General features: G+C 40.1%; 1 protein-coding gene across 1 annotated transcript; it reads right to left on the bottom strand.

Annotated features, from left to right (window-relative positions):
* Nucleotides 1-263: 263 nt before the first annotated feature.
* Nucleotides 264-20,039, bottom strand: LOC311110959 (methylated-DNA--protein-cysteine methyltransferase-like). The gene is made up of 5 exons (XM_084153609.1): nucleotides 19,988-20,039; nucleotides 18,255-18,394; nucleotides 10,134-10,300; nucleotides 5,119-5,258; nucleotides 264-1,347 (listed from the first exon to the last, which is right to left on the bottom strand). Exons 1-5 carry the CDS (start codon nucleotides 19,994-19,996, stop codon nucleotides 1,219-1,221), a joined length of 585 nt encoding a protein of 194 aa, XP_084009735.1. The 5' UTR covers nucleotides 19,997-20,039; the 3' UTR covers nucleotides 264-1,218.
* Between the last annotated feature and the right edge of the window lie 322 nt (nucleotides 20,040-20,361).

Below are 20,361 nucleotides of genomic sequence, written 5' to 3'. Positions count from 1 at the left end.
GAAGCACTAATATTATTTTCAATGGTGCTTCAAATTTCAGCCATATTTGAGATGGCTAACTGCACACAATAACACATCTATTGCAAACTATATCTACAGTTTATTCTGGTATAACTACAACATTTAAAATAATTAAGTGACTGGTTATGCAAAATGAAGCTTTTAAAACTTTAAATGTATTTCTGAAAAATATAAATAATTTTAAACACTATCGTTGTAGGTGAATCTTAATGAAGAAAAACTAATGACTCAAAACACAATTTCGAGCATTTTTCCTGGATGTTGAACAAAGCATTCGCTTGGCAGGAAATACAATAACCAACGAAAGGTACAAAGAGTGATTTAGCATAGGAAGGAAAACGATTCAAGTGACATATTTTGGAGAAATAATTATTTAGAGAAACCATTCCAACAATAACTGGCAACACAAACTGGCACCCATGGGAACATATGCTTGTAATTCCTACTGTTCAATGTTAAAGTTATTTTAGTGCCTTTAATTTCAGATCAACATTAACTATACAGTATGATTAGTAGAACAGAAGAGCAGTAGTATTGGCATAAACATAGTTGTTATTTATGGGTGTCTACTGGTGATTGTCTTATCTTGTCCCGCTGCAGTATAGTTAGAATCTATTTCACTGTACTGCTGGACTGTAGAGAGCGTTGTTACCGCCGTTCTAAAACTGAGGACCAACTAGGGTGGTAGACTGTGCCCTCTACACTAACCCTCCCAACACCTCCACTCCTTTAAACCTACACTTTATTCTTTCACATGAATTAAATTAGAACACAGATTGGACAGTAGGACAAAGCAGAACAGAAGCAAATTGAAAAACAAAAACATGAAAGCTCTCCCTTGGGTTATAGACAGCATTTTCAAAATAAGGCACAGCTGACACACATTTCACTTGTGAAGCCGCCCCATGTGCACGTCATGCAACTATGTGCAGGTTTCCTCAGCTGTGGTTAATTGTTGACATCGCATCTTGCTTACTGTTGTATTTCACAAAGCAGGATAAAGGAGTTAGCTTGCTTACTGTGATAAACAGTCAGAAATAATAGTTGGTGTTCATTCATATAACACAAAGAAAGCTCTTAACTGTTTCAGGAAGTACAGTGATTTCAGAATGGTTATACAAGTTGTCTGGATAACACTTCAACCCTGCTTTGTAAAAAATATCCCACACTGGTCTTACTATATCACTCCACTGTTCTTCAGTTTTCCCCTTTGACCTTCTCGTGGGTGAGCAGCCATTGTTTCAGATGGTTACCTTTGCCGCCCATGTACATCCCACTCTGACCACTGCTGGAGATGACGCGGTGGCAGGGGATGAGAAGAGGCATCTGAGGTGGAGAGATAAATTAAATTGCGTGTTTTGGCAATATTGGGGGTACAATTGGTTGAACAAGCCTGTCCTTGTTCTTCACACCACTAGTTATGAAGAGAATACGTCCATGTCATAACAACGTTTAGTCAAGTGACATGACAATCCAGAGGCTGCATTCTCATGTTGACACAGACAGACACTGTGAATGTAGCATAATTGTTGATGCTTTGATAACACAGAACCACTGAGGCATCCCTGATTTGCTATATATGAAAACATGAATCAACAACATTTTCCCTTCATTTGATCATGTAAAAAAGCCACGTCAAAAGTGTCTGGTTTGATCCTGAACAGATCCACATTGAACGTGAACGCTCTGTCTTTGGTTATAAATGATTTTTGACTCTTTAATAGTATAAAGCAAAGCAGCAATCAAAAATTAATGGGCAAAAACACCAGCAGGATGAATATTCAATGGAGAGGGTGTCAACATTAAGATCTGATAACCCTGTGATCATTAAAAATAGGAAGTTGATGGTGCGTTTACTCTTGTTGCAGACGACTGCCAGGGGCTCTGGATTTCTTTGTAAACTAAATGACTGGTGAAGGATAAAAAAAGTGAGATTACACAAGTTCATTCATTGTGGAATCCAAACAAGAATAGTGGCAATAGGGCAGGCACTTTATAACAGTTGTTTGCATTTTCAAACGTTAGCCTAGCTTACATCGAGTTGCTCTTACTCCGCCTGTATATTGCCTGCATATTACCTGTATTTTGCTGTCATTATCAAATATTAAAAGTATGTTATTAGTAATTACATATTAGCTGGCATACTGCAGCCCTGTAATTTAACTAGATGTCACTAGTTCAGGGTTGGTTGTCATGGTTTGATGGTTGTACCTTTAGCCCTTCTCTAACTGTAGAACAGTAGGAAATCCTATGCGTTTTAAATCTATCATTAAAACCACTCTCATGTCAACAGCAATAAAACTTTCAGACCCCAGATTAACCTTACTGACAGAGGGATGCTGCAACGCTATGTGGATCAATACTGGGTTCCCCGGGTTTGAAGAGCAGTCTGGGTAGGGTACTCTCAAGGCCTTTGGATCAGCCTCTTCACTCGGGGAAAGAACACTAAAGCTTATCAATACTCAAATCCTGGTAAAGAAGTGCCACAGAGAGGCAGAAATCAATACTTTGCAGAGCTTTTCACAGCTGAAGCCCAAGTGTATCAGCAGTACTGTCAAGTAATTGACATTGAGAGGATCTGATTCTAGATCATGAGCCAAAAGGCTAGACTCTTTATTGTTTAACTGGAAGGTATTACTCTAGAATGTAATAGTGAGTAAAGGTACTTTTAGTGCATATTACAGAGCAACAGCGTAACATAATTCATAATATTGTATTTATATTTCCATACATTTAGGCTTTAAAACGAACATTGGTTACCTTGTAAAAACACAATGCATGTGTCTGTGTGGGTGTCTTCACAAAACTACTATTACTACTACTGCTATACAGTGCCTCCATCACATGCCCACAGCTAGCCAATTAAACTCAACTCCACGATTAATGATGGAGTTGAGCGGCGACTAGTGTTGGCGGATGGAGCGCCGACGTCACATAAAATGAACAACATTGTTCTGTGTAATTGCGGGCTATTCTTTGGGTGCTGAAATCAGCAGTTTTTGATAAAAACTTCATCTTATCTGAAGTCGGACCTCCAGTCGGCCCACACTAGTCGCCGCCCAAGTCCATCGCAAATCGTGAAGTTGAGTTTAGTCGACTAGCCCACAGCACTACAGTCGTGGTCAAAAGTTTTGAGAATGACACAAGTATTGGTCTTCACAAAGTTCGCTGCTTCGGTGTTATGAGATATTTTTGTCAGATGTTACTATGGTATACTGAAGTATAATTACAAGCATTCCATAAGTGTCAAAGGCTTTTATTGACAATTACATTAACTTTATGCAAAGAGTCAATATTTGCAGTGTTGACCCTTCTTTTTCAAGACCTCTGCAATCCGCCCTGACATGCTTTCAATTAACTTCTAGGCCACATCCTGACTGATGGCAGCCCATTCTTGCATAATCAATGCTTGGAGTTTGTCAGAATTTGTGGGTTTTTGTTTGTCCACCCGCCTCTTGAGGATTGACCACAAGTTCTCAATGGGATTAAGGTCTGGGGAGTTTCCTGGCCATGGACCCAAAATGTCGATGTTTTGTTCCCCGAGCCACTTAGTTATCACTTTTGCCTTATGGCAAGGTGCTCCATCATGCTGGAAAAGGCATTGGTCGTCACCAAACTGTTCTTGGATGGTTGGGAGAAGTTGCTCTCGGAGGATGTGTTGGTACCATTCTTTATTCATGGCTGTGTTCTTAGGCAAAATTGTGAGGGAGCCCACTCCCTTGGCTGAGAAGCAAACCACACATTAATGGTCTCAGGATGCTTTACTGTTGGCATGACACAGGACTGATGGTAGCACTCACCTCGTCTTCAACGTACAAGGTGTTTTCCGGATGCCCCAAACAATCGGAAAGGGGATTCATCAGAGAAAATGACTTTACCCCAGTCCTCAGCAGTCCAATCCCTGTACCTTTTGCAGAATATCAGTCTGTCCCTGAAGTGGCTTCTTTGCTTCCCTTCTTGACACCAGGCCATCCTCCAGAAGTCTTCTTTGCAGATGCACTCACACCTGCCTGCTGCCATTCCTGACCAAGCTCTGCACTGGTGGTGCCCCGATCCCGTAGCTGAATCAACTTTAGGAGACGGTCCTGGCGCTTGCTGGACTTTCTTGGGCGCCCTGACGCCTTCTTCACAACAATTGAACCTCTCTCCTTGAAGTTCTTGATAATCCGATAAATGGTTGATTTAGGTGCAATCTTACTAGCAGCAATATCCTTGCCTGTGAAGCCCTTTTTGTGCAAAGCAATGCTGATGGCACGTGTTTCCTTGCAGGTAACCATGGTTAACAGAGGAAGAACAATGATTTCAAGCACCACCCTTCCTTTTAAAGCTTCCAGTCTGTTATTCTAACTCAATCAGCATGACAGAGTGATCTCCAGCCTTGTCCTCGTCAACACTCTCACCTGTGTTAACGAGAGAATCACTGACATGATGGCAGCTGGTCCTTTTGTGGCAGGGCTGAAATTCAGTGGAAATGTTTTTGGGGGATTAAGTTCATTTTCATGGCAAAGAGGGACTTTGCAATTAATTGCAATTAATCTGATCACTCTTCATGACATTCTGGAGTATATGCAAATTGCCATCATCAAAACTGAGGCAGCAGACATTGTGAAAATGTGTATTTGTGTCATCCTCAAAACTTTTGACCACGACTCTACATGGACAGAGCTAAACAGACTTTGATCAAAGGTTCTGATCAAAAGCAGCCACACCGTTTTCCCTCTGGCTTTTCATTTTGTACAGACTGAATAACATCACCAGTATAAAAGATAGAGGGTAGGGCTGGTTTCCTACAAGAGCCATACATTTGAACATAGCCTTTACAATAATGCAGATACTCAGAAAATGGAGACCAAAGTTATATTGGTTATGGTTAGTATACTATAGTATAATAAAATGAATCATTGAGTTAAATTATTATTTTGAATAAATCATTGCTAAAGCTGTCTGTGCCTTACTGAAGCTGTAACAGGTATGTACTTGATACCCACCACTAAAAGATGTATACCTTTGGTAAAACTAAAGCCAACTTTGGTGTCCTGACTACCTATGGCTAATCTCAGAGGAGTGTGCGTGTCAATCAAAGAGAGCCCTACTGACCGGGTTCCTCCTCATGGCCCCTCCCACAGCTCTCACAGCCCTGGGGTTTCCTGCCATATCAGCCACCCGCTTGTACGACACCGTCTCTCCCAGCTTCACGTCCCGCACCAGAGTCTGCAGAACCCGGCTGGTGAATGCATCTACAAGATCAAAGAGAAAGAGAGAAAAATGGAGTGAGTGGGAGGTATAAAGGTAGAGACTGATGCTCACTTAATCAGTCACACTCCTGACACCACCACTCATAATAAAGGACGACATGTGCAAGGTCTACTTCCTTATTCACAATATTGTGTTTAAAACGTGATTTTCCTGTATTTTATATACAGTATATTTCACACCATGAGGTTGGAATAATACAGTGAAATTGTGAAAATTATGATAATGCCCTTTTAGCTGTTTGAAAAGACTGCCTGAAATTTCTGCCTGTTTTGGTGACATCTCCAGGCAGTAAATTAGTTAAAGCTGCAATATGTTACTTTTTGGGTGACCTGACCAAATTCACATAGAAATGTGATTTATAGATCTGTCATTCTCATTGAAAGCAAGTCTAAGAAGCGGTAGATATGCTCTATGTGCGCTATTTCTATGCTTCCCGTGATTACGTTTGTTTTTGCGTCTTTTACTTTCGGTTTTGTACACCAGCTTCAAACAGCTGAAAATACAATATTTTTGGGTATGGAAAAAATACTTCACAGCGGTTTAGATGGTACAATGATTCTCTACACTATTCTTGCTTGTTTTGTCACATAAACAGAAATTAGGTAAACTAATAGAATTTTAGCAACCAGGAAATGGCAGAGCAATTTCTGAATAGTGCATCTGTAATAGACCACTAAGAAAGAGCATTCCAAACCTTTCTGCCAAATGAAAGCTCGTTTTCCCCTCCCCACTCAGACCAGTCCCAGACAGTCCTAGCAACATTTTTGCTTGAGAAATTGCTCTTTGCTAAGAAGTTTCTTTTTGACTATTTTCTTTGAAAACAATCACAGTAAGGTGCTTAATTGTAACCCAGAAATGAATTGATATTGAGATAAAAACGGCTGCATTGGACCTTTAAAGGAAGTCATTTTCTTTTGTTGAGCAAACTACAATAGAGAAAGAGTAACACAGATACCTAAGTTTTACCTTTAAAACACCAGTTTAACATGGCATTTTACATGAAGGAAATTATTTCTGAAGAAGGACAATCTAGGTTATATTAGATAAGGTCACAGCTAAAATTATAAGGTCGCTCTTTCATTTAAAAGGATTAAGAGAGGCCAAATCTGTTCTATTTTCTTTGAATAAAAATAATTTGAATGTTGCACACAATTTGTGGCAGTGGGATGACTTCGAGGTTAATAAGACTAATTTGTCCTTTTAATTGCTTTCTATTGAGAGTAGATTCATTATATCAGGCTCTCTTAAATGGTGGAATTCACAAATTATTTGCAGCTTAAGAGGCCACATTAACAGCTTTGATTTCATTAACGCTTTAGCGGTAGCATTAACTTTAACTGTCCTACCAGACTACTGATTACTTACAGTAGAAATGCAATACATTCAAATCTGACCTATTTTTACTCTGAACATTGACTAGCTGTGTACAATTGAACTGTACCTTTGTAAAGTGAAATAGTGAACACCATACGCTTGTTACTCCTTTAATTCATGTATCCTACACAGTCAATTAGTCATCTAGCATTCCATCTCATTCTGGTCTAAGAGAGCACCTGACAAGTGATCTACAGTATGTGAAATCACTCTAAATTGGCATTGTGTGAAAACATGTAACCCCCCAGTATCTCTTCTACAGAGCGAACATCCTTCACTCCCTAGGCTCCCACCTTATAGTCACTCTCCGCTACACAAAGCCACGCCAACAAGGCAATTTGCCTAAACTGAGGGGAATAAGTATAACACCTGAAGGAGATATATTTGATTGATGCGTACCCATGTGAGTTCTTTGTCTTCAACAAGGCCCGTAGGTACTGTTTAATAATTATTCAGGTAATAATCACGCTGTCAACGAGCTGATGGGTTCTTACGAAGGCAGACTTCATGTTAAGAGGAGAGAGGAAGCTTTATCCTCAATTTTTAAATAGATTATTCTTGCTCGTAAATTATGGATTTGCGTGCATGGTGTGTGTGTTACATATTGATACTGCTGTTACTCTGGTGGCTAAACAGCACCACTTCCTGACTACAGATACAAATCAGTGTTTATGTACACATTATCGACAAACAACTAGTCAATGTCAAATTGACAGACTCTACATCATGACCAAGGCTATGTTAACTTGCACTATATGTCTTAAGTGAGTCTACACCCCCAGTTTCTTGGTCCAACAAGAAAAAGGTTTATACTGGTTCCACAGACATAAACCTACACGTCTAGAGGTTAAACAACTCTGGCCTCAACAGTGTTGGAGAGAGAGTTTCATGAGGGTCACTTCAGGTGACCAGCAATGATTTGAGAGCGGTCCCCTAGCCCCATACTTCATAAAGGGCTTAATATGGTGTGTCTGGGGTCAAGACCCTGTTTAGATAGGGTCACACCGATGTCAATTGTTTAAATAAAAGTTGAGGGGCACCACTTACACCTTTACAGACTTCCCATAATGATGTCACAGGTCATTACCTACCATAAGGGCAGGTGACAGGGACATTGGAGAGGCCAGATTAGCTGGGACTAAAATCGATGTGTAGGAATGGATTATATGATTTTAAATCTACTGACGTAATTGTTCTTTTTAAATGTAATACTGTACATAAAATAATAAATCCAGTAGTTTATTAGCTGTTCATAATGTTGTGTAGGTGACTGTGTGGAACATTTGCAGACACTACATAAGCCTAGCTAACTAACACAATGAGATTTGGAGAGATACTTTTCCAGTTGCTACCCAACCCTCTGTAGTTGTGAGCATAAAGTACAATAGTGGAAATGCGGCCCCCTCATTATCCTTTGTGTCTAATGGCAGGGAGGAGAGAATTTGGCTCCTAGTCAAAGTGTCTCCTGAGTCTTGGGGGATCCATACTTTTGAAGGCTAACGGGGTGTTCATGATTCTCTGATTATTCGATATTCTGAAAACGTTCATTTCCCTAATTCCTCTCCACATCACAGGGGCGGGTCCTGGAGAGTCTCATCTCGCCCTGCGCTGTGCACAGAGGGAGGTTCAGACTCCTGCAGGAACCCAGTCATATGGGCTTTGAAGAGCACCCTTCCCCCTCCCAACACGTTCCCCGTGCCGCTTACCCAGACTAAGATCCTCTCGTCTTTTACATATGGATGTATAATTAATGAAAGAATATGCATCATTCTGAGAACCTGTGGTGTCTGTGTTTGAGGAGACACACACACACACTCACTCTCTCCATCTCTTCTCGACCAACCAAAGTTTGTGTGTGATGTGGTGCATGACAGCCAGAGTGTAGGGAAACAAGTTTCACAACTTTACGCAGAGAAGCTTAATATTAAAAGTGGTTCCATTTTTATGAACCGAGCAAATGAATGTGACAACATTTAAAAGTAGAGGCAATGATTCATATGTGAAGCTGTGAGTACTGTGACATCCAGCTTTTCTCACCCCAAAAAAACAATTCCATTATGTTGGACATGAACTGTTCTAATTACTCTATGCATTTTATGAATCTCCTGAGGACACTTAACAGGTTAGTATAACCAGCAATTCATTTAAACTGTAAACACATCCTTAACCTGCTCATAACCAGAGGAACATTTACAAATTCTGATGATCATCAAAAATATAGAAAGTACATTTTCTTCCCTCAATAGACAAATACTCATGCTGCCTGCATTTAACATGTCTTCACTGACAACCGTTACAGCTATAGGACCACTGAGAGCAATTCACTCCTAGGCTACCATCTATTTACCCAACCTCACAACAACAGAGAGGTGTGTGTGTATGTGGGGGGGGGGGGGGGGGGGTAACAGAGCACAATCATTTATTCAGATCAGGTACTAATGAAGAATTCCATCTATCCAGAATTTTAATTAAAACCCCAAAGACTTCAGATGAGATGCGATTTGAAAGAGCCCGGGGCGGGTACACAAGCACTTGGTGGTGGAGGGAATCACGCTGGAAGTTGATATCGTAATTGCTCCTGATGTATTTCTGCATTGCCTTTGCGGGAGCGTGGGACTCGTTGCAGTATACAGAGTCTCAATGGAGTACCTACTCATTGAAAATGCCATCACTCAAGCACTGTGTGGATCTGCATGAAATTAGACTGCAACTAAAACCTAATAGCAGGGGAAGAGTAGTACGGTTGTTGAGTACATGCAATGGAGTGGATTTGAGTGCTGTCATATTTTTGGGTGTAGGTGCGCTTTATTTCCTCCTAAATTAAACCTCTTCAGAAAATGATCAGCTTCAATACAATAAGCATTCCGATTTAAAAGTCTAATTGTCTTATATTTACATTTTCTTGGAAATGATTTTGAGTCCTCCAAAGTTTATCATTTCAACAATGTCTTATGACATTATGATACTCATTTATTCTTGCAGAAAATGCTCTGATAATTGCCTACCTATCTTCGGTCAAATGTACTGCTGTGTGCTCTATCATAAACTATGAAATCACAGCTATTTCTTGAAAGCACACTAACTGTCCATTGTGAAGGCTCTCTTGTCCCCTGCTGTGGGTGACTGGTCAAGTGAACAATGCCCTCATTGAAACTTTACTAACATTCACATGTTCTCATTAAAAAAAGCTTCCCTTCTGAACATGTCAAGAGTGGAATTTGATAAGTTTTCAAGAATGTGCCAAGAATCATGGGAACAGCGGCCAAGACTAACACACGCGGTAAGGGCTGCCACAGATTACTGAACCAAGTTACAGCTCCGGGTTCTGTTCTCTCTCTCTGCCTCTCCCACTCTCTCTCTGCCATAAAATACTTCATTATAACACAGTGATCCAGAGAGTGTAAGTGTTGTAACTGACAATTAAGAGTGAAAGCCAGATTCCAGTCATGGCGCTGAAAAAATATTTATCCATGGCGACAGACCTCCATGCAGGGTGGGGTGGTGAAAGACCGGGAGCGGGAGCCTCCCCACGGTCCACGGCTTGCTGAAGTAGGCCCGAAGCCATTCCACGCAGCGCTGCAACTCTGAGCCCATTTCCTCTTGGCCATCGCTAACAGTGACCACACAGCTTAGGGAGGCATCGTCACTCCTGAGAGAGATATGAGAAGCACCCCCCCCCCCCCCCCCCCCAAAAAGAAGATTAATAACAGACCATTCTCGGTTAGACAGTATCATAGCATGTCATATGTGTGTAATAAAAGTCATGAATGAAAGGGCATGAATGATAGAGTAATGACAAAAGTATTTAATTGTATGCAAACTGACAGACGTTGTTGATATGAATGAAACAGCTGAATAGTTTGGCATTACATCAAAAGCTAAGTATTTCATGCTTCATGCAACAGTGTTATTGCATGTCAGTTGTCGAAAATAACAGGATTTACAATTAATCTTATGGCAGCAAGGCTCTAAAACTAGTTTAGTCCCAGACTAAAAAAAGGCAGCATATCAATTTAAAGGGGTGCCTACAAGAAACAGACAAAACTTGGATGTGGGAAAGCACTTTGCCTATGGTTGAGTTGGCATCACTTAACAAAGATGAGGTTGCTTGGTGATGCTGACCAGCCTCTAGGTCCGTGCAAGCGGACTGACCCATTTTGGACATGTAAAGACCCTACTGGGATAGCCATCTCTTAACATGTACATTTCGGTAAAGTAGACCCCAAGCTGTGTTGCGGCTCAACACTGCCAATTCCATTAACTGGTGTACAGACGTGTAAATAAATAATGACACCATTTAAGTGCCTTTTTGGAAGATTGGATTATCCTGTATAGTATTAATAATACACATTTAGTTTGTTAAACACAAAGAGCATATTTTTTAGAACCCTAAATACATAAGTCAACATGGTGTACTTTTTAACAGTTTGTGCAACAACAAAAAAACGAAGGTTGAGGTTTACTAGGTAGTGTGTTATGGTGCAGTTCAGTTTTCAGAGAGCACCATAGCCTAGGTGTTTGTGGCTGTAATGAAACTCTCAGGGGTGCTATTTTACAGTAGGTGTGAACACTGTAAAAGGTGAAAATACTCATTTCAAAATACACCAAACCACAGTTGAGTTTATAGTCAAGTGCTGACAACTCAGACAGCTAGCCCTGGTCCATGCCGAGACCCAGTCAAACAATGGCTCTGGCTCATAGCAATCTCTTTCGGCATGGGTGAGTGCCCAGCCAGCCCCTACTTTTCATTGTCTCTCCCTCACCCCCTTCTCCCCCTCCCCAATCTCTGCTCCCCCATTTCCTCCTCATTTCTCCCTTCTCTGAATTTCTCTATTCCCTCTCCAGATCTCTCCCCACCCCACCCTTTCTCTCAGTGAGGATGTTCCAGCCACTGCACACTGACAGCTCAGGGATATTGTTTGTGGAAATGTTCCTGTTGGACCCGTAGGCCCTTACAATCTACTGGACAGAGGCTAGAGCACCTTTGCTTAACGCATGGGACCTTTGACCTTCACTCACACTTTAGACCTGTCACTATGGCTGTTATCCCACAGCCCTTTGCTACAGACCCTCACTATGAGCGTGTCTGAGTGATCCTACATTGACATTTACATTTAGTACAAGTCAATATAATACAGTCAGCAATGTAAATGTTACAAAGTTAGTTTAGCTGAAGACATATTGGGAGAGGCTGGGCATTTGTACTCTTTATCATCATACGCAATTTGTAAACTCAGATTATGCATGAGAGCATCTCTCTTTCACCAGAATACGGATTATAAAAAATTAAATAAAAAAACTGAACTTTATGGAAGGAAGATTAGAAACCATGACCTTGAAATGAGAGATCAGAGATATCCAATCAATGTCTTCAATGTTCTTCCAATTACAATAACACTCTCCCAGGAGAAATACTTGTGTCTTGAGATAAACAAAAAGAAAGCCAAATTGCATACAGCTTTTGTATACCGACCAACCCACAAATGAAGTGTTCAATTCCTGTTGGCCCTTTCAAATCGCACAATTTTAATGTTACTTATCCATAGTTTAGAATGGAATATTTTTAACATCCTGTGACCTGTTTTCCATTGGTTATCAGTTTCCACACAGGCAAGGGTTTGCGTCAAAGGACAACATATTTCCCTTGATAGTGGATTGTGAGTTGAAAGAATTTATAATATTGTGCTCCTGTCACAATCGATTTGCAATTACCATAAATCACTGCTGTGCAGTGTGAGAGTTGTTTAGCACTCTACCTATTGTATTTGAACTAATACAAATAATGAATTGAGCATGTATATAGTTATTAGGTTGGCTATTTAATTTACCCTAGGATGAACATTAAAAAAAGAATTAGGGAGCGATACCGCATCAACAAAAATATTGTTGCCATATTTTGTCAAAACTTGTTATAGTTCTTCTACAGTATGACTTACGCTATCTACTGCACAGTGTGTATCAGGGACATACTTTGGTGGGAGTATCTACTGTCATTTAAAGGAATTGCTTTAATCTAATTGTGGACATTGTTGTCAGAGTACTTTAGAAGGAGGAAAAACCTTCAGCTTTCATGCCTCCATCCTGTGAAGTGTGATCTTGCTCATCCTGTCTCGATTGGCAGCCACGTTTGGCACCACTTACCCGAGTTCTCCTTCACCAATCATGGGTAACATGGCAGGTCAGAGGATGAAACAGAAAAGGGCAAGACTGGTCCATATTTCCCTTAGCCTTACAGCAGCAGATACTTAACTCTGAGATGTCAGGACTCGAGAGAGCATGAAAACAGCCTGAAATGACTGTCTAAAAAGGGAAGATCTTGATAGACTTCAAGGCAAAGGTTGTGTTACAGTTGTATGCCACTTGCTCAATGAAGCTTACTCAAGCAGCTGAAATTCCATTTGATAGCCCACTACAGTATCTAGCTACAATAGCCACAGAGACAGTGAGGTACTTCAAGCTGGCTGTAGCACATGGCTTAGTAACCATGGAATCAAAGTAGACACACATTACCAGTGCCTTAGTTCTTACTCTATCATCCGCGTACAACCAACTCAGCAATATGTATCTACATGGGACTAGTGAGCAGTTTAATAGTGTTTTCAGCCTCTAGTCTCCAGTGTCTTCCAAGGAGATTATAATTACCAGAGTGGTAAAGTAAGAAGGCAATGAGGGAGTCAATGTATTAAGGATCCCCTGGAATGAGGACCTCTGGAGCCACAACTGTCTATCCCATGATGAGAGAGGGGGGGGACAGTGACCCTGCATGGATAGCCTCTGTCGAAATTTGACCATGTCAAGCACAAAGGCATTATGGGAATCCAGTGTCACCAAGTCCTAATTGCCGTCTGTGTTCGGAGCAAATGACTGCCTTGTTCCTCTGATTAGTGAGGAGGGTAATATTCACCTGTTATGCCAGCCCTGCTGAGGGCCCTTGAGTGTTAGTGCTTCTTCTTCTGTAATTTATTTTTAAATCAGTGCCCGTTCCCAGGAGTTTTGAGTGTTTTGTTGTGAACCGCTTACCATGATCCCCACCACCGCCCCCCCCACCCCACCCCTAAATCCTTGACTAAATCCTTGTTTGGTGCCGTAGGAAGATAAGCAAGAACAACACTTGGCCATAATTGACTCATACTCCTCTCCAAGATGTCAGAACACAACCATCTTCCTGCTTACTGCTTCAGTACACCACACACTGTACAGTGTTTTATAGCAAAAATGTAGAATACTTTCAGTCTCAAAAACAAGCCACATGGCATCATGCTACCATCAAACGTTTTCAGATAATAATAGAACATTTTGATCTAGAAAGGTTTCTCAAAATACAGCTTCCCTGGGTGAAATAAATCCAACCCGGCCTAACTTGAGATTTGTGCTCCCAACCCACATTTTCACACAGATCTCAAGTTAGGATTCAGCCCTGGGTGAATCTACATTCACAAATGAATGGCTGTGTTGGGCAGTTTACAGGTAGTGTGTCAACACAGGTGTTGGTTTCCACAGGAAATGACACAGACAGCCTGATTGGGGACAGAGTCCCAGGAGACAGAGCTATAGGCACAGAGCACAGATGGGTCCAAGGGCCACGGGGAACTGCACCTTAATGAACCTGCAGCTGAGCACTAGGCCAGATAAACAAAATACATCTACAGTACCTAAGGCCATTCTAAAATCTAAATGCAAAATGATGACATAGTCTAACCCAGCGTTTCCCAAACTCGGTCCTCGGGACCCCAAGGGGTGCACGTTTAGATTTTTGCCCTAACACTACACAGCTGATTCAAAAGCTTGATGATTAGTTGATTATTTAAATCAGCTGTATAGTGCTAGGGCAAAAACCAAAACGTGCACCCCTTGGGGTCCCGAGGACCGAGTTTGGGCAACCCTGGTCTAATCGAACTTGTAATTTCATGAATTATATAACATATATGTCAAAAGCTCTCACAGAAGCTGATTATTGCGTCTTAAAAATTGCTCACAAAGATCTGAGTGTGAGCTGTGCCTTTTTTCAGTCTCTCTGTAAGGTATATAGCACTATGGAGATATATTAAACATTTTGATAGAAATCTACAGTAAACTGTATATAGCACATCCACTTAAAATCTATAGCACTCCCCGTCCACTCCCGTCCCCAGAAAGAGGCCTACTGTTGACGGGTCACTTGATGAGCATGAATCATGCAAACATGCCCAGAAAACAGGAATAGGTTTCTGACACTATTCTGTGTGAACCAGCACATTGATTACCAACACTGCATGAGTGTGAAAAATAGATAGACACACCACTCCAGGTCATTCACACTAGTATTAGTAGTGTGTTAAAACTGCTGTGACACCTGGGGTATTAGACAGAATATAGAAGGCATGCTTAGACAGTTTGACAGTGAAAATGTTGAGGGAGAACAGTTACAAATCAAACACTCGACCTCATGTGGTCTATGACAATGGAGGGTATAGGTTATACTAACTGGGGCTAAATAGACTAAAACACTGAGGATATCCATTCCTCTTGTGTGTAACACAGTCTTCCTCTCTTATGCTTTACTATAACATGGCGAGCACATTCGTACAAAAGACTAATTACTCTTGTACTGTAAGGTTTTCTTGCCTCTTTCTCCTCTCAATGGGTATTTCTTTTACAAGCAGGCCTGATGCTGAACAAAAGCATTTAAAAATCTGTGATTGCTTTCATCCATTTTAATTACATTCAGAAATGGCATTTCTGCCACATAATACACCCCTATTGTTTCAGAATTATCTGGCTCGGAAAGGAAAATCTACAATTTTTGATGATATTCCTGAGTTAAATCGCCTCTTGAAATTGAAATATGCTGTTGAAATACAAAATAAAGACAGCCTTTCCTGCTGATATACCACAAGCTCCTTGGCTTTGTGCAGGGTGCTGCTATTATTATGCATATCCAGGTAGAAAGTTAATTAACCCAAAGCTTAAGCTAATTATGGTAGCAGAATGCTATCAACCAAATGCTTTCAGTCAGACAGCTGTCCAGAATTTCATTTGCTAATCAGTTGTCTTTTGGAAGAGCATATGGTAGATTTCCCTGCTATCAGAGGCAAAACAAACAGATGAAAACAATTAACTAAAAACAATGTGCACTGTTGAAAAATCAGACACAGATTTATACAGCTTTGTGAGGGAAGGAAAAAAGCTGGATTTATGGCATAGGGAAGTATAATGACAATTTTGGTTTGAGCCACTTAGGCTTTCCGGCGCATCACATGATCCATGTGTGATGGGAATTCAGATGCACAAATATATTGTTTATATCTATATGCAAATGAGACCGAGTGTTCATTGTTTATCCGTGTAGTATTAATGAGAATATCTATGGAAGCATATGCGGGCCGGCCGGCAGTTTTTCTAACAGTTTCTGTTAGAGCACCACATTTTCTGTTTGTCCAATGTTCTTTTTTTGTTAAAGCAGGAATATATCACTGTAATATTTTACCTTTGAATTAAATCAATTATTTCTGTCAAATATTGTATGCATTATTTTTGTTACAAAATTGCAGCATAATGGTAGCTGTTAAAGAATGATTGATATCAGTATCGCCTTGCAACATTATCAGGCAATAAAGACTACTCAAGTACTAATGCAACATGTCACACACAGGCATCTGTAGTACATTTCTATTGAGGACCTCACAAGCTAAATTGCTTTTTCCAGCTCTCCCACATCTCAGCAAGGTTGACAGACAAATTGATCAAAGCATTGTAAAATAATATGCCCACAAAATGTCTTGGGGGCAAAAGTCCAGCCCTTTTCCATTTTTCACTCTAATAAAAAAGTAGTCTGTTTTTCGTCTGTATAACATGTCTCTGTTTTGGTGTGAGAAGCATCATATTTCAGATAATAGTAATCTCCTGTAAACAAAATGTGTATCATTTTTCAGTGAACAATGTTTTGGCCATGTTAAACAGGGAATGCTGGTTAACAGTGTGTTGGGTGGATTGAGCCCCAACAGGGGTTGTTGAGATATAATGAATTTGTTCATCTGACGTTGCCTTCAGGGCTGTCGTTAGACTGGTGGAGGTTTATTTCAGCAAATGTTGCCTAGCTATATCAGTTAGGAAGCAAAAGGGGCTTGAGACGTTTCTATTAGAAAAGCTGACGGTCATGGTGTGTAAGCAATGCTTCAAGTGCATTTGTGTAGCTATAATGTCATTTATCAATCACAATTTTTCAATGTGGCAAATGCTTTGTTACCACTGCTGTTGTTTTGCTCTGAACAATGCTAACCCTAGGGTTCAACCAAGCACACATCTTTGGTTGCCAACTCTTCTAGTGCAAAACACTCCTGGACCAAAACCAAAACATTGTTGGAAAATTATACACTTTTTGGACAATTATAAATCTTGAGGAAGACTGGCTTAGGCAATTGGATTCTTGTTGCTTTGTTTTGCCATTTTGATGCTAATTGTATCGGCTACTTTACAATTAAATTGTTGCTGACATACTCAACTTAATTATCAATGCCAGTATCCAACCGATTGTGATAGCATTCAAACATTATCCAAGTTAAATCCTTACTTGTTCTTACATTTGGGAAGATACATTGCAGTCTAACAGAAACTACGCTGATGGCCGACATAGCAAATTATATTAAACGCAGCATCTACTGATGCGAATCATTAAATTCATTTGCATATTCTCACTGAACCTGAACACACAAATTAAACCACATCCAGAATGAGGGGCAGAAAAGGTGCTTGTGCATGGTTACAGTACATCTTCCATAATCACATTCCATATTATTCATTTCTACACTTCTGCTGATTAACAAGTTGAATGTTTTTACTGCTTGATTAATTTTAGGGGATGGGAGACAGCTAGGAAGCAGACATATTGATTTAAAATATACAAGGGCATTAATATGTTTCCATAAATTACAGTTTGCCATACATTACTAAAAGGGTGACTTCCTTTTTGGTGAATGTAAAAAAGCTTTAATTTCCCAAACAAATGAAGTTGATCAAATTTGAATCTGTGATACAGGGATATTTAATTTCCATCTAATCAAAACAAATGTGAAATGTAGGGCATGGACCTGAAAATGTGAATTTCTGGAAATTAAAGAGTACATACTTATTTATGCAGATATTAATCCGTTCCAATCATTCAAGATTGCAAATTGTCAATATTATTGAGCAATGATTGCTCTGAAATCCCACAGTACCTGTTTGAGGAGTGTAAAAGGGTTTTCTAGAACTGACAAATATCAGCAAAATACATACGGGTATACAGTACGGAAAAGGCCATGTTCCCTTAGCTGACCCTAGCCTTCCACACTAATACTCACCCCTGTGGGTAATAAACAGTTAGGTTTCAGAAGATCTCAAATATACTGCAGGAAGAATGTGCCATCAGAAATCAAATTTCGAGCTCAACTGTATTCTAGCGCCCCTCATATTTCTAGTGTCTCCTATATTTTGCCCAACTTTCTTCGGGATATTTCTTAGGGGATCAACAAAAATGCCCCTGCTTCCAATGAGGAATAGGGGGCACTCGATCAAATGGGTGGATTCTGTCTGCCTGTAAATTGCACACCTTTGTTTAGAATGTCAGTGGCTCTACAGTACAGTACCTTTCTGCAGGTGGAACATCCATTAGGATCTGGATGGTGTGCACACCATTTTCACATCCGCTGACTTGGATCTTTCCCAGGGGACTTTGCAATGAGATGGTCCTCTGTGTGCACTGACCGGGACTCTTCATGTCATTGCCCTGGTAGGGAAACATATGCATTGTTGTATTCATGTAGGTGGCTAACTTTAATAATTTTTTACACATTCTATATTGAAGGAATTGTTGAAATGATAGCAAGCCACGTAAGAGTCAAATATTAATGATTTGTACACCTACCCTTGAAATTATGTCATGATGTGACTTGAACCTTACATTAAAATCCTGTATTTCTTTGTTTTATGGTGAAAAAAACTATGTGCCCATCTAACCAATAAATCGCTCGTTTTTTCCCGCATTTCTTTTTTATATATCATATAAATGAGAAAAACAATGCAGTATGTTCCCTTGTCTGGTGAGGGATTCCCTAGATAGCTCAACATTATTTTCAATCCATCATTTTTGGTTGATGGCCGGGATGTTTTCCTAGCATTAAATTTGTTCCTTAGGGTGCAACTCCAAGGGGATTCCGGTTTCCAGCCCTTAACAACAGTGAAAACGTGCAGCTTTTCTGACGACTGAGATGGATTTTGGCAATAACCAGACAGCACTTTCTTTTTTATTTTTACTTTGAGGGAAGGAGAGATGATTGACTATGTTATATTGCTACTTTTTGAGGTATGGGGGTTATAATACATAAAGGTCACATTGATTCCAAGAAACCTCTATTTTCTATACAGGCCTGCACATTAGTTATAAAGTCTAGAAATAACAATGGGTTTACATTTCCCCCATTTTCCTCATGCACTTGTTAAAGTAAACAGGAGGTACAGTCAAAAACACAACCATGATACAATCATTTGTTGCTGTCATAATAATTTAAGTGATTTTGATCTGTTTAACTGGACCTATTGCTCAATTCCCTTCCTCTCTATCTACTGAAACCACACAACAGCTTCCAGGAAAAAGCAGAGCACGTAAACTCCTCCCTAACTATTCCAGCAACTCCCAGGTTGTGTTCCATGAGGGGGGGTTTAGGCTATGAACTAAACAATCAAGCTGCAATGTTGCAGAGCAGCGCCCACATTGGCAAACCAAGCAATGAAACAGCTTTGAGACTGGGGTACTGTACACATATGAAACACGTACAAAATGTTTATCCTATATAAATTATAAGGAGGGATATAGAGAGTTCAGCTGTTTGATGTGCTGATTAGGCCTAATATACATTATCTAAATGTGGTGCAAATAACTTTGTATGCATTTAGGTATAGCTTAAAGTATACTAGGTTTATTTAGCCTATTTGTATACATAATGAACAGACAAAGCGATACAACTATTCGAACAGTCTGTCTGTAGCCAGCGTGACGAGATTTGGATGGCCTCGCGAGACTAAATAATGTGCAAACTACTCGAAATTCGCGCGCATACTATCCCTACCCTAAACATAACCCTTACCATTTTAAATGTCAACTTCAATGTGATAGGGACGTAGCAAGGACCCGAATAGCACGGACCATGCAGATATTCGCGGGTAAATGAGGTGCGCAGCACACGTTATCTTCTAAAAACCGAAAAATAGCAAACATGTATGACATGTGTTGGTGTAGTAATATTGACAGTAGCCTAATATTGTCAGGAAAATAACAAACAAGAACGTAGCCTACAACTTTATATAATGCCCAAATACTTGCCTGCTCCATGTAACAATGTGTAGTTGATTCTCTTCCTGGTTTCTTCCACAACGTGTATGAGGCAGCCAATCAAAAGAGGCAAACGGCTGCATCTACTTTATCTTTACTCCGTCATTGGATAGACGTGCTTCCCCCTCTGCTCCCTACAACAAATAATGCAGCTATACTGCTAAAAGCACACATGCACTATAGTATTCAGTTAATAATATACAATTTGTCATCAGCATGAAGGCTGTATGCCTAATCAAACTTTTAAAAGCAGGTAGGAAAAAATATATTTAAACAAACTGCAATTTTCAGCCCAAATCTCACCCACTAGAATACTTCAATGATAATATTTGTAACACCCAAAACTTTCCTGGTGCTTATTTGAT

The sequence above is a fragment of the Coregonus lavaretus genome (assembly GCF_964263955.1).
Source record: "Coregonus lavaretus genome assembly, chromosome: 36".
Lineage (NCBI taxonomy): Eukaryota > Metazoa > Chordata > Actinopteri > Salmoniformes > Salmonidae > Coregonus > Coregonus lavaretus.
Note: the sequence above shows the minus strand (reverse complement) of the source record. Positions and strands in the feature narration are given on the sequence as shown.

Bases quoted from the DNA above. Each gene is read 5' to 3' on its own strand.
- LOC311110959 (XM_084153609.1), bottom strand. The intron at 10,301-18,254 runs GTACTGTACTGT...TATCTCTCTCAG, and splicing joins GATGTTCCACCTGCAGAAAG to GAGTGACGATGCCTCCCTAA. The intron at 1,348-5,118 runs GTCAGTAGGGCT...TCTCCACCTCAG, and splicing joins GGGCCATGAGGAGGAACCCG to ATGCCTCTTCTCATCCCCTG.